Source organism: Myotis davidii, unplaced genomic scaffold (assembly GCF_000327345.1).
Source record: "Myotis davidii unplaced genomic scaffold, ASM32734v1 scaffold556, whole genome shotgun sequence".
NCBI classification, from domain to species: Eukaryota; Metazoa; Chordata; class Mammalia; order Chiroptera; family Vespertilionidae; genus Myotis; species Myotis davidii.
The window spans coordinates 479,228-493,518 of record NW_006287671.1 but is presented as its reverse complement, the minus strand read 5'-3'; the positions used below and the strand labels follow the sequence as shown (position 1 = coordinate 493,518).

Genomic DNA, 14,291 nt, shown 5'->3' with positions numbered 1-14,291 from the left:
GAGGGAGAGAGAGAGAGAGAGAGAGAGAGAGAGAGAAACAGAAAAGATAAATTACTAACACCAGGCAAATCTGAACGTGTTACTTTATGTTTAATTTGGTGACCCAACCTTAGTGGTCAGGCCCTTAACAGGCAGGAATAAAGCTTTCGTTCCACAGTCCCTTAATTTAAAATGAGGGTGGTGGTGCTCGCTGACCCATCTTATCCAGACACTGCTGATGTTGATGAGAAGCTGGGCCTTGGGTGCTAGCCAAACTGCTATTTGTCAAATAAAATAAAATAAAAGGTGGGAGTATTTGGAATTTTATATAGAGCAGATTATTGTGAGCAGGACCCGGAAGTCCCTATTGTGCCACCGAGCATAGAATTCTTTCTTCAGATTGCAGCTTTAGGCAGACAGAGTGCAGCATGGTTTTCACTCTAACCCGGGATCTGGACCTGGAGGTGTCTAATTGGACTCCGCGCATGGGCTAATGTGTTTGACTCAGAAGCCACTTACAGCCTTGGCGTGTCTAACTGTTCTTCTTCCTTTAAAAGGGAGAGAGAGAGAGAGGAAGAAGATGCACAGTGTGTCCTTTGGCAGTAAATAAAGATAGAGGTTTCTTAAGAAAACCCTATGAATCACATGGTTAAGGAGCCTCCCAAAGTGGTCAGGAACAAAGTAGATGATTACTAGGAATGATTAAATCAGGAAACAGGGAAATGCACTGGGAGACTTCTTAATATTCATTCGTTTCCTGGGTTTGCAAAGTCAAGGCCCTGTTTGCTTCTTTTCCTCCAAGAGCCAAAATTCTTTGACATAAACCATGACATTTATTGATTCAACAAATATGTATTGAGCCCTGACTTAGTGCCAGGCATTATGCAAGGAGATGGAAATAGAACACTATTGTTTGATTAAAAGCAGTTAAGAGTGGCCAAGTTGTACAATGCAGAGTGAATGTGAGCTCACCTAGGTTGAGGGTTGGAGAATATTTCTCAGATATTCCAAATGAACCCTTACAGGTCTTCATTCTTTCCCTCATTTATTCCAAATGTCCATGGAACATCTACTCTGTGATAGGTGGAAGGAAATACCCAGTAGAGCAGAAGTAACTCCCCAAGCTACCATGTCAAGAACCACTTTTTCCATATTGCATCATGTGGAGAAGGCAAGGCCTGACTGGGAAGGCATGAGAGACGTGAGCAGGGAGACAGAAAGTCTGGTGAAGACAGGCACACAGGAGTAGAGAGGCCAGTCAGGTCTGATTGACCTCAAAATCCTGGTCCCAAGGATCCATAACCAATGATATGGTTTAGGTTTAAAACTAAATTTCTATACTGTGTGGACTCAGGAACATTTCGGGAGGGTGGCGGGGGGACTAGCCTGCCGGCTTATAAGGGGCTGTAACTCCTCCACGAAACATGATCAGAAAGTAATTCATTAATGTGAGGCAAGGCTCTTTACACCATGAGGAAGTGTAGGTCATAATCCAGAAGGGGCCAGCACAGATATATCTGCTCTCCTTCCCCACTCTCCATTGCCTGACCCTCCTGACACGCTCATCTTCAGGAGCATACCAAAGTTCCTCACAGCCGTCTGTACAGTTGTGCAGCTGTCCACTGATGGGTTCTACTTCCCTGTCAGTGTCCCGCCCTTTCAGTTCTATCACGTTACTACTTTGCTAGCATTTAAAGAATTTTTATTTTTCTAATTCAAATTATTGCATCATGAGTTTCTCATCACCCAAATCCATTGGTTCAGGAACATTTGCAAGGAGAAAGTTGGTTAGAGGGCACAGGTCTGACTTGTGCAGCCATGGAGATTTAAAATAAAGAATTGTTGCCCGGCCGGAATAGCTCAGTGATTGAGCACTTACCTATGAACCAGGAGGTCACCATTCAATCCCCGGGTTGTGGGCTTGATCCTTAGTGTGATGCATGCAGGAGGCAGCCGATCAGTGATTCTCTCTCATCATGGATGCTCCTATCTCTCTCTCCCTCTCCCTTCCTCTCTGAAATCAATATATATATAATTTTTTTTAAAAATAAAGAATTGCTTGATTGAGGGCCCGACCCATGCAGATAAAGGAGATGGAGAACAAAGGTCCAGTTGCCTGGTATATTGGATCAAGCAAGGCGGGGAAAGAGACAAAGGCACACAAAGCCAACAAAATGTTAGGCTTCCTGTTGGCCCACATGTCCACTTCCTCATTCCCCTGTAGACCACGAGATCTTTAGGTCAGAGAATGGGAACAAAGAAATAGAGGAGGAAGAATTTAGAAAGCACAGGTGGGAATAAGAGTTAGCCTGTAATGTTCTAAGCACTGACTCTACTGTATGTGGAAATGACAAGGGGGCTCTCATTAAAGAGGAAGTAGGAGAGTGAGGGTATGGGTGTGGCCAGGAGCGTGAGGGGTAGGGGGATGGGTGACAGGCCGGCACAGATGCTGAGGCTAAAAGCCACATCCTGGACGAATCATGAGGACGGCAAAATTTTGATCCCTTCAGATTACTAGAGATTTGCCTTTAAAAACAAATCAGAGAAGGAAATAAGACGAAGGAGAATTAATAGATTCAAAGTGATTATATACTTGTTTCTTTTCTTTCTTTCTTTCCTTTTCCTCTCTCAACTGTAGGAAGACATTTTGCTAGTAGGAGTATTTCCAGTTCCCTATGGCTAAATGGGTTGCATCTTTGGACTTTCAATCACAACAAGTTTATTCCAGTTAACCTGTAGAAATAGTACCTTGAACCTTTTAATAGTCCTTACCCTACTATTTAAATAATCAATTGTATAATTTATGGTCGACAGCTTTTTTTCTAAACTCTCTAAGAACAGGAATCATATATGCAATGCCAACAACCAGCACAGTAAATACTAATATTTGTTAGAGGAATGACTGAGAATGCCTGGGACAGAGCCTCAAGGAACTGTATGTGACAATGAAGGTTGAATGGAAAGGTTGATATGGCACAAGAAAGGGAGAAAGAGAAGTCTGGGTGGTAAGAGGAAACTAGCAAAACATGTTATCACAGAAGTCAGGGACAAAAGTATGTTAAGGAACACTTAATACAATGAAAACTGGATTCAGGGAAATGGAAACCATTGATGAGTTTGACAAGGGTGATCTCCATAGCATGGTAGGGGTGAAAGCCATACTAGAATGGGTTGAAGAATGAATTTGAGGCAAAATACGGACCTAGTGTCAGCCTAAATGTAGACTGATATAACAAAATATCATAGACTCAGAAGCTTATAAACAACAATAAAATATTTCTCACAGTTCAGGAAGCCTGAAATCTAAGATCAAGGGCACCATGGTGGCAGTCTTGTTAGGGCCCTCTTCCTATTTCACAGCCAGCACCTTCTCACTGTGCCCTCACATGACAGAAGGGACTAGGGGTCCCTGTAGGGTCTCTTTTATAAGGGCCCTAATCCTATTTATGAGGGTCCCACCGTCATAACTTAAGCAACTCCCAAAGGCCCAACCATCTAATACCATCATCTTTGGGGGTTAGAATTTCAACAGAATGAATTCTGAAGGAACACAAACATTTAGACCATAGCAAGCAGTAAGGGTAGAAAGAAGACTGGTTTTTAATGGGAGAAGAAAGGATGCTTATCTATGAATTCTTGGCTTCACGGTAATAAAAAATTGATAAAGATGCAAATATTAGAGAACAAGGGAAGGAGGGATTGAGTAAGGTAGTACGTAGAGAAGCAGAGTGCTGTGCCTATGCCTGGCTCAGAGCAAAAAGTCCAGGCACTTGCATATTGTTCTTGGGATTAGCTTCTCATTGGGTGTCTTGAGACTTAGTTCTGGCCTCTCCCTCTCAAACATATAGTAGAAATTCTAATGGGAGTATTTTTCTTTATTCAAACAAATCAGACTAAGTCAAAGAAAGACAATAGCAGGAAATTAGAACAAGCCTTAAAGAATCACACCTTATCAAACACAAATTATCAACACAAATACCAAAAGCATAAAAAGAGTGAAAGGCAACCCAGTAGGATAAGGTCAGTGATGTTTTGGAGTGTATAATTCTATTTTTATGTGACTTTTAGCTAGCTCCAAGCTCTAAAAACTCTGAATGTAAAAAAATAAATAAATACACATACATGCATTTGGAGGAACTGAACTCCCCTACTGATGATGACTGGGATAGGGTGTGATGAGCAGACCACTCTATTATAAAAGTATACATCTCTCTTTCTAATTAATAAGAAATTTGAGGGGGTGATACTTCAAGGCTTTGTGAATATCCAGTTTCTCACACACTTCACTTGATGGTTTTAGCAACCATGATGACCTTTCTCTAAATCAGTTATTACTTGGGATTTGTAAATTGATGATTTTACTTTCTTCAATATTCCTTACTTCACATTCTTCTGAAAAGAATAGATTTCCCTTTTTTGACTTGCTCTCTTCTTTTTTCATTAGAAACTAGAATTCCCTTTTGTTCAATATTTTATAATCAATTATCAATAATATTTGTTTCAACATTTTATTATGAAAAATTTCAAACATACAGAAAATTAGATGAATTTCATAGTGAGCACCTCTATATCCACTACCTGCATTCTACAATTAATATTTTTCTGTATTTGCTTTCTCACATATTTGCTCATCTATGCTACCCTCTATCCACCCATCAATCCATCTATTTTTGACACAGGTTGCGGATACTTTACTCATGTTTTTTACTTTTGGTTCTCAATTTGTATCAAACTTGGCCAGCAATCTCAGAACGCTTTTTGACAAGGATTGAATTTATTTACTAGATATAACCATCCTAGACAATATATGAAGCAAACATTTATAGTATATAAAATTGAGGCCATGACTTAGCATATTAATGCTTTCTGTTGTTGTTATTGTTAATCCTCACCAGAGGATATCTTTTCCATTGGTTTTTAGAGAGAGTGCAAGGGAGGGAGGTTCAGAGGGAGGAGAGAGAAACATTAATGTGAGAGACACATCGATTGGTTGCCTCCAGGGCTAGGGATTGAACCTGCAACCCAAGTACATGCCCTTGACCAGAAATCAAACCTAAGACCCTTCCCTGCTCAGGCCAATGCTTTAACCATTGGGCAACACCGGCCAGGATGAATATTAATACTTTTAATCAGGTACCTGCTTCCAGAGCCAACATACTGCTGCAGTCAGAAATTGGGCAAGCATTGGCCTTCATGGCAGCTGAATCTTACAGCCTTAGTAGAATGGTGCCATCAAGTGGACATTTCTTACAGCGACCACTGGCGTGGTCTGGCACCTGAATTACATTGGTTAATTTGCATTTCATCTTCTAAATGGAACTTGGGACTCTGATGAAGTCAATGGAAGTCAGCCTCACACACAATTAAGCAGAATGCTTAAACATTACTCATTTGCTGTCTATTTCAAAAATCTACGTGAAGACAATGCTAAGGCTTTTACTCCTGCGTATTACTTGATTTCCCCCACTTATATTTATGAACAGATCCATAAATGAAACCAAGATATTCAATTACAAATAAGAAAAAAGACCCATATTCTCCCAGATGTACCCATTTATAGTTACATCATAACTAAGAGATGCTTTGGGTGAAGGAAGGGTGGGACTTCCACATAAGTCTGAGGGAGGAAAGGACACATTCCATTCTATTCCACAGACCACGAGAAGGTAGAGCCCCCAGTTTGAAATGAATGTTCAAGGTGCAAAAGCACCCTCACTCCATGGGGTTAATACATACAAGTAGTAAAAAGAGTTCATATCTGTTGCAGATATCTCAAAATATTGAAATTATCCCTCATTATTTTAATATTTTAAAATTATCTCAAGGCATTGAAATTAAGGTAGTTATTAAAACTTCTCACTGGACCTTGTTGGGTTTTTCCTTGTTTTTAAATGTGTTGATAAAGATTCATATACACTATTCCACCACAAATTTATTTTAATAACTACTTCAATATAATTGGTTTTCTTTGAAGCCTATATATTTCATTTTGTGTATTTTAAAATACCTAGAAAGCGGTCTAGAGGCTCCACTACCTATCCTGCATGAGAACATTTCCCAGAAGTTGCCCCCAGCATCAACCACACTGGCAGAACATTATCAATGCCACAGGGAGCCTGAGAAATGTATCTTTATTCTGGGAAATCTTAGGCTCCATAAAACTCAGAGTTCTGTTTATAAAGGAAATGAGGAAGAATAGATTTGGGGACAACTAGCAGTCTTATCCGGGTTATAGAGCTCAATAGATGTTAATTAGATTCCTATTATTGTTATTTTGTCTTCCTTATCTTCACCTTTGCCCACTTGATCTGTCATAGACAGAACTCTTTCTAAATGCATTTCTATATATTTTTGTGTTTCCTTTATGTTAATCTATGCCATTTGTACATCTCAAAACATGAGATTGTATCCCCCCCATTGCTTCTTTTTGAACATGTTTATTGTTTGGTGGGGGGAGGGGGCTTGTTCTGTATTCAGCTTTGGTGGCTTAAGGTCATGACCACTGCATGTTTCATCTTCTTGGATCATCTTCAGTATATGCTTGTGGTGTGTTTGCTATATGACTCAATCACATCCAGTGATTGATTTTTCAGGTATATGTGTTTGCTCTTAGCTCCTCTCATCATATTTTATATTGTGCTTTTAAAAAATCTTTTCACTTTATGGTTTATATCATTTATTTTTGTTTGGTTTCTACTGACGACTGGTGTGGTTTTTTGTTTGTTTTGTTTTAATGGTTCCTTCATAACCAGCTTAAGACTATGAGTAATACAAAATTGGTATGTTTTCCGCCTTCCATAATTTCTTTCTTTCTCTTCCGCCACTTGATTTTAACTGAATATATATCGTGTAGTGTTTACCTTTTTATCTTAAAAACAGCTATTTATAATCTCTTTCAGCTTCCCAGAAATTAACAGATGAGGAAATGGTACTTTACCTATGCACTTCACCTTCTCCCCCTTCTTTCCTTCTCCTTCAAGTAGTGTTCTGATCACCTTTCTATCTATCCCTGACAGCGAATGTTTAAAATTTGTTCTGAAATCCCTGGAAATGTTTTTTATTTTACTTCACTAATTAGATCCAAAATATATTATCACTCCTTTTGCCATAATTTCTCCATCTACCATTTGTTTGGCTAAAGTTCTTCCTCTAACAGTGTTTTCAAGAAAGGTCATAGAAACCATATTCTATGAGTATATGCATACTTAAAACTCTTTTTACTTATTTTAAAATTTTTCAATTACAGTTGCCATTTGCAGCAACATGGATGTACCTAGAGGGAATTTTGCTAAGTGAAATAAGTCAGACAGAGAAAGACAAATACGATTTCACTTATATGTGGAATCTAAAAAACAAAATAAATGATTAAACAGAAATGAACTCATAGATTACATTTATTTTTTTATTGAGCCAAACCGGTTTCGGCTACATTTATTTTTTTAACCTGATGATTGTAAACCTTTCCTTTTTCTCCTTTTGGGACAGAACTCTGCCACTTTTCCCTTCTTCTTACATGGTTTGGTTTGCCCTGAGCTCACATGATCACAAGGGGAGAATGTTGCACCCAATTCAAAGCTCTTCAGAGCATTCAGAGATGACAGGGAACTGTGGCCAGGCAAGTGTAACAGTGCGTCCCAGGCTTACCAGGTGGTTTCAGCCCACAGCTGTGCTGCTCCCTACCCAGTCTTCAAACCTCACCAGCCGGCAAGAAGAACAGGAGGATCGCAGGGAGGAAGGCCAGTGCCCATTAACTCACAGTAAAGATTACATAAACCCAAGACCTGTGCCAGAAGGTTACATAAACCAAGAAAGCCAGGAGCAATAGATAAAGATCAAAGGCTTCTGGAATATTTCTCAATATTGCCGTTGAAAGTGCAATCCTTCAAGGTACAGCCCATGCAATTTAGAGAACAACATTATAGAGAAATTGCCTTAAAATATTTGACATTTATAGCTTTGAGAAATAATAAATAAATAAATAAATAAATAGGGGAGGAATGATCTCAAACAATTTAGAGAGATCAGATTCACAAAACAGATACTGACTTTTACAGGCCAAATCTTAATAGAGAACAAAATGACTATGCTAGTACATGCCGCCGAGCAAGTAAGCAAGTACCAAACTAAACCATAAAATTATATAACATAATAGTCAATGACCTCTGACTGTGAGTGGCTCTGCAACAGCTACACAGCCCCACAGGCAAGTAATGAGTGCTACATTCCCATATAACAGGGCACAGGGCCTCAAAATATTAAGGCTGGATTTGAACCCAGGTCTGACCATAGAACCCAAGCTTTACATTGCAATGCAGCATTAATTAATATAGGTAAGTTATCAATATTCCAAACAGCAGTCATCTTAAGGCATATGTTGAGCCACTCCCTACAATCTCTTTACATGGCATTTTGGAATTAAGTTACTATTTGAGGCAGTTGCTCTAGTCTAGTCTCATTCCATGTTCAGAGAAATGAACACAGAGAGGTTACATCACTTGAAGAAGCTCTGAAAAACAACAGAAATTAGAGATGTATTTCTAACACTTTTATTTATATACCTAAGGCTTAGAATATTAGAACATAAGGTAACCTGTGGAGAAATAGAGAAAGCAGTCCTATACCATTTGATCTCTACTTAATTGTAGAGACACTGTTTCAGCTGTTGAGAATATCTTCTCTATTCATTCAAAAACAGTGTCCAGCATTTCTATGTCTGGACACATGATATTCAGCAGAGAACAGGGGACAAAGTAAAGATCTGGCTTCTTAGATTAACAGGCGAGTGGGTGAAATATATAGGCTTAAACAGTCCCAAGTTCAACTAACATCATATCCCCATTTTGATCTGGGGATTGAGACTTTGACATCCATGGCAATATTTAAGGCATCACTCCTTCTCAGTATGTTCCATGTTGACTGTTTCTAGGAAGATTGCTTTAAAGGTATACAGAGAAGTGCAAATGATAGCTAGACAGATACATATACACATTCATATACACATACATATACACATACGTGCATAATACAATAAACAACTTTAACCACCAATCTAAATCTGTTCTGGTGGTATGCCTTCCAGCTAAGATATATTATCAAACACCTCATAGAATTCACTGTGAAGTATCAAGTGCTAAAACCAGTTGAACATCTTCATAGCAACTCCCCAGGTTCCATGTCCACATTACATTTGCCCACTGGGCCGTCCCCATATTCCATAAACTTACATGATCTGTGTCCAAAGGTCAAGATGAAAGTCTCCCTGGGTATCAGTTGCCATTCTTGCCCCAGTCCTCAAGCCCGGCTGTATCCCCTCTGCTGTTCATACATTCAGAGCAACACCAGGCCACAGCACTTTCTATAGAGAAGGGGGAACAGAGGCTCTCCTGTCACAATAGAAAAATCCTGGTCACAAAACTGAGAAATGGAAGCCACACTGTGAATTCTGGGCCACCGTGGTGGGAGAGACTGGGTGAGTGGAGCAGACATATTGGAAGGAAACAAAATGTCAAACTAACCACAGAGACATGACATGTCCACAAATGCAAGAGTGTCCATTCACATCGTTTAAAGATAGAATCTACTTAAAATCAGACTGTACCGTGGGGCTTGAAAAATTCTGGCTTGAGAAATGACTTCCAGAGCCCAAATTTGTTCAAAAGGGGCCGTGAGCAATTCTGGAATCTTTCACCACCTCTTTCATTTCTACTCTTGTCTTTTAGGTCTAGGGTCAAATCAAGTTTTCTAATCAAAAGGGAAATTACTTTGTAGGTATACCACTGTGTCTACATCTCTCCAACGCCAAAGGGCCTTGGCCCAAGGGCAAAACTCTGCAGACACAATGTGGCCTGAGATCCCATCTCAGCTATTTCTGGTTGTGCAAACCACGTCAAGTGATTTACTTATTTTTGCTTTAGTTTCTTGATCTGTAAAAAGAGGAAACTTTTTACAGACCAGAAAACCCATCTCACAGGCCTCTTAGGGTCAAATAACAAAACCTTTAAAGGGTTTAACCTAGTATATCAGGCTAGGTGCAAATAAAAGCAAAACCCAAAAAAGACAAAAGGAGAAGTTTGTTTCCTCCAGATAAAAGGCTGGAAGTGGGTAGTAGAGAGCTGGGGTGGGAGCACTGCTCAAGGCTCTCGGGGACCCAAGTTCCTCCCCACCCCAACTCACCACTCTGCTATCACTAGGATGGGTCCTTGTATTCTTGGTCCAGATGGAACCATCCACACACCAGGCAGCAGGACAGAAGAAAAGATCAAGGGGACAAAGAGTACCTGCCACTTCTACAGACAGTCCTCGGGTTACGTCGGTCGTTTCGCGGTTACGTGGCCATCTCCCATTTATTTATTTTAAAAAATTTCCGTCATTTCGACGTGTGTACATAAGTGCTTTATGTTTTTTATTATTTATTCACCACAAGTAAAGGTCAGGAATTGTTATCTTTCTTTTAAATTGTTTTTACTGTTTCACTTCATTACTGCTGTGTGTGCTCCATGTGAGTGGCGTAGGTGCTTATGTAGGTGGGTTCTAACTTAAAGGTGAAAATCGTGTTATGTCACGCCGTAGGAATGGATCTCCGATGTAACCCGAGGCCCTACTTACTGTACTTACATTTCCTTGGCCAGAATCTAGTGAGATGGGACTCTAGGAAATGTAGCCTTTATTCTGGGTGGCCATGTTTTCAGCTAAAATTCTATAGAAGGGGGCATCACCAATAGATTAGGGGGAGGGAACGATTTTAATAATTTCCTATATTCTAGAAGTTATATTGTTTAGAAACTGAATACAAAGAAGAAATCAATGAAAATGTCTCTGTCCATCTGTACTCCCCGTAACACCCACTGTGGGCCTGTAGTTGCTCCGGCAGCATGGAGAACGCAACGTAAAAGAGAAAATCCCAGGCACACGTACTCCTTGGTCAAGGGTCCGCCCTTCAGAGGGGGCTCTATCCAGAATCATCACCCTCAGGATTCCAGCAGTGAACATTGATTTGAGAAATTAAGTGTCATGCTGCAAACTGTTTAGAAAAGCTCATACCCACACACACCCCGAGTTGTAACTCATTCTGCGGAGTGACAGGTTTGCACTTAGAACACAGTCAGGATTGTAGGAGTCCAGGAGACTACTAACCTGCTAGTAATCTGAATTGCTAAATAGATGGGGGAGAAAAACAATGGGCTCAGAAGTAATTATGAGCCACCTATGACAGCCTCACAACTCCAATTTGAACAGAAGCTGAGAAGCATGTGTTTTAAGGGTTATTTTTCAGGCACCAATCAACACCCACACAACACCCCCATTATTTCTGTTGGAAATCCTCAAATAGGATGCATTTTTCTTCCTGAAAATGCTAAAAAGCTAAGATGCGCACTCTACTGGGGGTAAAACAACCCCATTACATGTTACAAAATGCATTCAGAGGTACCCTTGTCATCATTCATGCCCACTCTGCACCCCCACCTCATACACCACCCTTTCCCCTCTCCGCGCACCCCCCCCCCCCCCACCCACCCCCCTTACTCTTTTTTTTTTTTTTTTTTTTTTAACTCTGAAAAGGCAGGCTCCACCCTTGTGTTTCACAAGGAAGCTTCAGATTCTGCCACCAGGTGGCAGGAATAATCAGCATCGAGAAGCTGAAGTTCCTCATGGAACCGGAAAATGTCAGGATTCTGGAAGGAACCATGAGAACACCGAGTCGAAGCTGTGTTGTATAAATGGGTGGACTGAGGCTTACAAAGATATGACCTGCCCAGTGTCACACTTGTAATTAGGGACCCTGAGGACCAGCCCCTTCTGTTACCTGTGTCCCATTTTTCTATCAACTCCAGTTGGATTTTATTTTTAATGTTTTATTAAAGAAAATTTCAGCATCCATGAAAGTAAGAATGGTAAAATGAGCCCCTAAGTACACATCAGCCAGCTTCAGCAATTAGCAGTATTTTGTCATCTTTTTTTATTATATATATTGTCCCTGCACACCTATCAGATTTGATAGGAAATACCAAGAGATACCACATTGCTGTACCAGTTAGTGCAATATTAAAATCACTGTGGCTTATTAATGTAACAAATAATTGTTAGTGTCTGCTAAGCACAAGGAATTATGCTAAAGTAAGATATAAACAGCTAACACAAAAGAACATTTGGCAACAAGACTTGTGCATAAGTCATGTATGTGCTGGAAGTTAGATTTTAAGTGCTGTATTACAGAGGCTGCAGAGAAAAAGGAGGTGGGAATGTAAACTGGTATAGCCACTATGGAAAACAGCATGGAGGTTCCTCAAAAAATTAAGAATAGAGTTACCAGATGACCCAGCAACCCCTCTTCTGGGTATCTACCCCCAAAATTTGAAAACATTAATCACAAAAACGTATGTATCTCTACATTCATTGTAACATTATTCACAATGGCCAAGACATAGAAACAACCCAAGTGTCCTTTGATAGATGATTGGATAAAGATGTGGTACATATATACAATGGAATACACTCAGTTGTAAGAGCAGATGAAATATTGCCATTTGTGACAACATGGATGGACCTTGAGAATATCATGCCAAGCAAAATAAGTCAGAAAGAAAAAGTTAAGAACCATATGATTTCATTATATGTGGGATGTAAAACTGAAAGCAACAAATGAACAAATAAGAAAAACAAACAAAAACATATACACTCAGACAACAGTGAAGTGGTTATCAGAGGGTAGGGGATGGAGGGAGTAGGAAAGGGTAAAGGCTATCAAATATATGGTGATGGGAGATGGTTTGACTTTGGGTGGCGGGCACACAATGCAATATGAAGATCATGCATCATAGAAATATACACTTGGAACCTATATAATCTTATTAACCAATGTCATCCCAATTTTAATAAAAAGAAAATAAAGTTTTCTAGGCACCACTCATTGAAAGAACATATATTTGTTTGGCTCTGAAATCTTATTTTTGCAAACTGTACTTTGTTTTTAGAATGAAGAGGACATTAATAAAAACCAGAACACATCAGGAAACAACTCCATAAGGAATAGAGTTGTGCAAAACAGCGAACATGTAAATGCCAAACAGGTATGGTCTGAGATTGGTGAGTGAGTCTGTTACCATGGTAACCACTGTGTGACAGCACCTGAGAGCTATGGGGACAGAAAGCATGGTGCTCAGCTGGCACTCAGAGGAATGAGTTAAGAGGTAATTAGAGTGTATAAAACCAAGTCATGAGGAAAACATTCGTGCCCAAATAAAGGTCTTGTTTACATACCTGTCCTCAGAATTCTCTGATGGGGAGAGTACCCAGGCTTTCTCTGACATGTCACTACTACAGCTTTCAAGCTCCATCCTGTGCAGAAAGCCTGGGCTTAAACAAAGGCATTTTAATTTTAAGGTAAAGGAGGCAGACAAGAAAGATTCTAAGAGATGGTTGTAAAACTGTGTCCATCAAGCCCTGGGGCTCCTCAGTGACACCTAAGTTACATAGCAGTCCAAGGCGCTCCATCACCATGCCACTTCTGTTTCTCTTATATATTGGGGTCTGGGTAGGATCTCATTTGAAGAAAGCCTTCTGCTATTAAAAGTGACCAAATTCTCCCTGTCAGTCATCCTTTTTTGTTGTTCTTTTTAGTAATTCTGGCTCTATAGTAATTGCCTACTATGGAGCCATTTCTTGGGGGATAGTTATTCTCATGATAAAAAGAATAACTTGTTTGAATTAGGGAAAAAAGAGGAAAATTATTGCAGCAAAATTTGGAAGACAAAAAAGTGACCTGTAATTTCAGAAAAAAATCATTTCCATTTTAAGGAAAATCTTGTAATAAGGCAAATACTATATACATCCACATGCATATGTTACCTAATTGGGGTCATGCTATACATATTATTACTGTCTATTTTATTTACTATATTATAAAAAGTGTCCATTTCACTAAATATTATTCAACAAAAAAAGAGAAAACAAGACTTCTGTCTACATAAAACCTGCATATGGATGTTTATAGCAGCTTCACAATCACCAAATCTTGGAAACAACCAACATGTCTTTCAGTGGGTGAATGGTTCAATGAATTGTGGTCCATCCAGACAATAAAATATTCTTCAGCACTAAAAACAGATGAGTTGTCAAGCCATGAAAAGGCATGGGGGAACATTAAGTGCATATTACAAAGTGTAAGAAGCCAATCTGAAATGGCTACATAGTGTATGATTCCAACTCTATGACATTCTGGAAAGGGAAACTATGGAGACAGTGAAAAGATCAGTGGTTGCCAAGAGGGGAGGGAGAATGAATAGGAACAGGATTTTTAAGGCAGTGAAATGACT

General features: G+C 39.6%; 1 protein-coding gene across 1 annotated transcript in view; it reads left to right on the top strand.

Moving 5' to 3' along the window:
• SLC28A3 (solute carrier family 28 (concentrative nucleoside transporter), member 3) overlaps nt 1–14,291 on the top strand; it is a 55,110-nt gene that overhangs the window by 11,628 nt on the left and 29,191 nt on the right. The window contains exon 2 of the mRNA XM_006759497.2: nt 12,951–13,046. Within this exon, the coding sequence (XP_006759560.2) occupies nt 12,951–13,046 (96 nt within the window). The remainder of the gene's footprint in view (nt 1–12,950; nt 13,047–14,291) is intronic.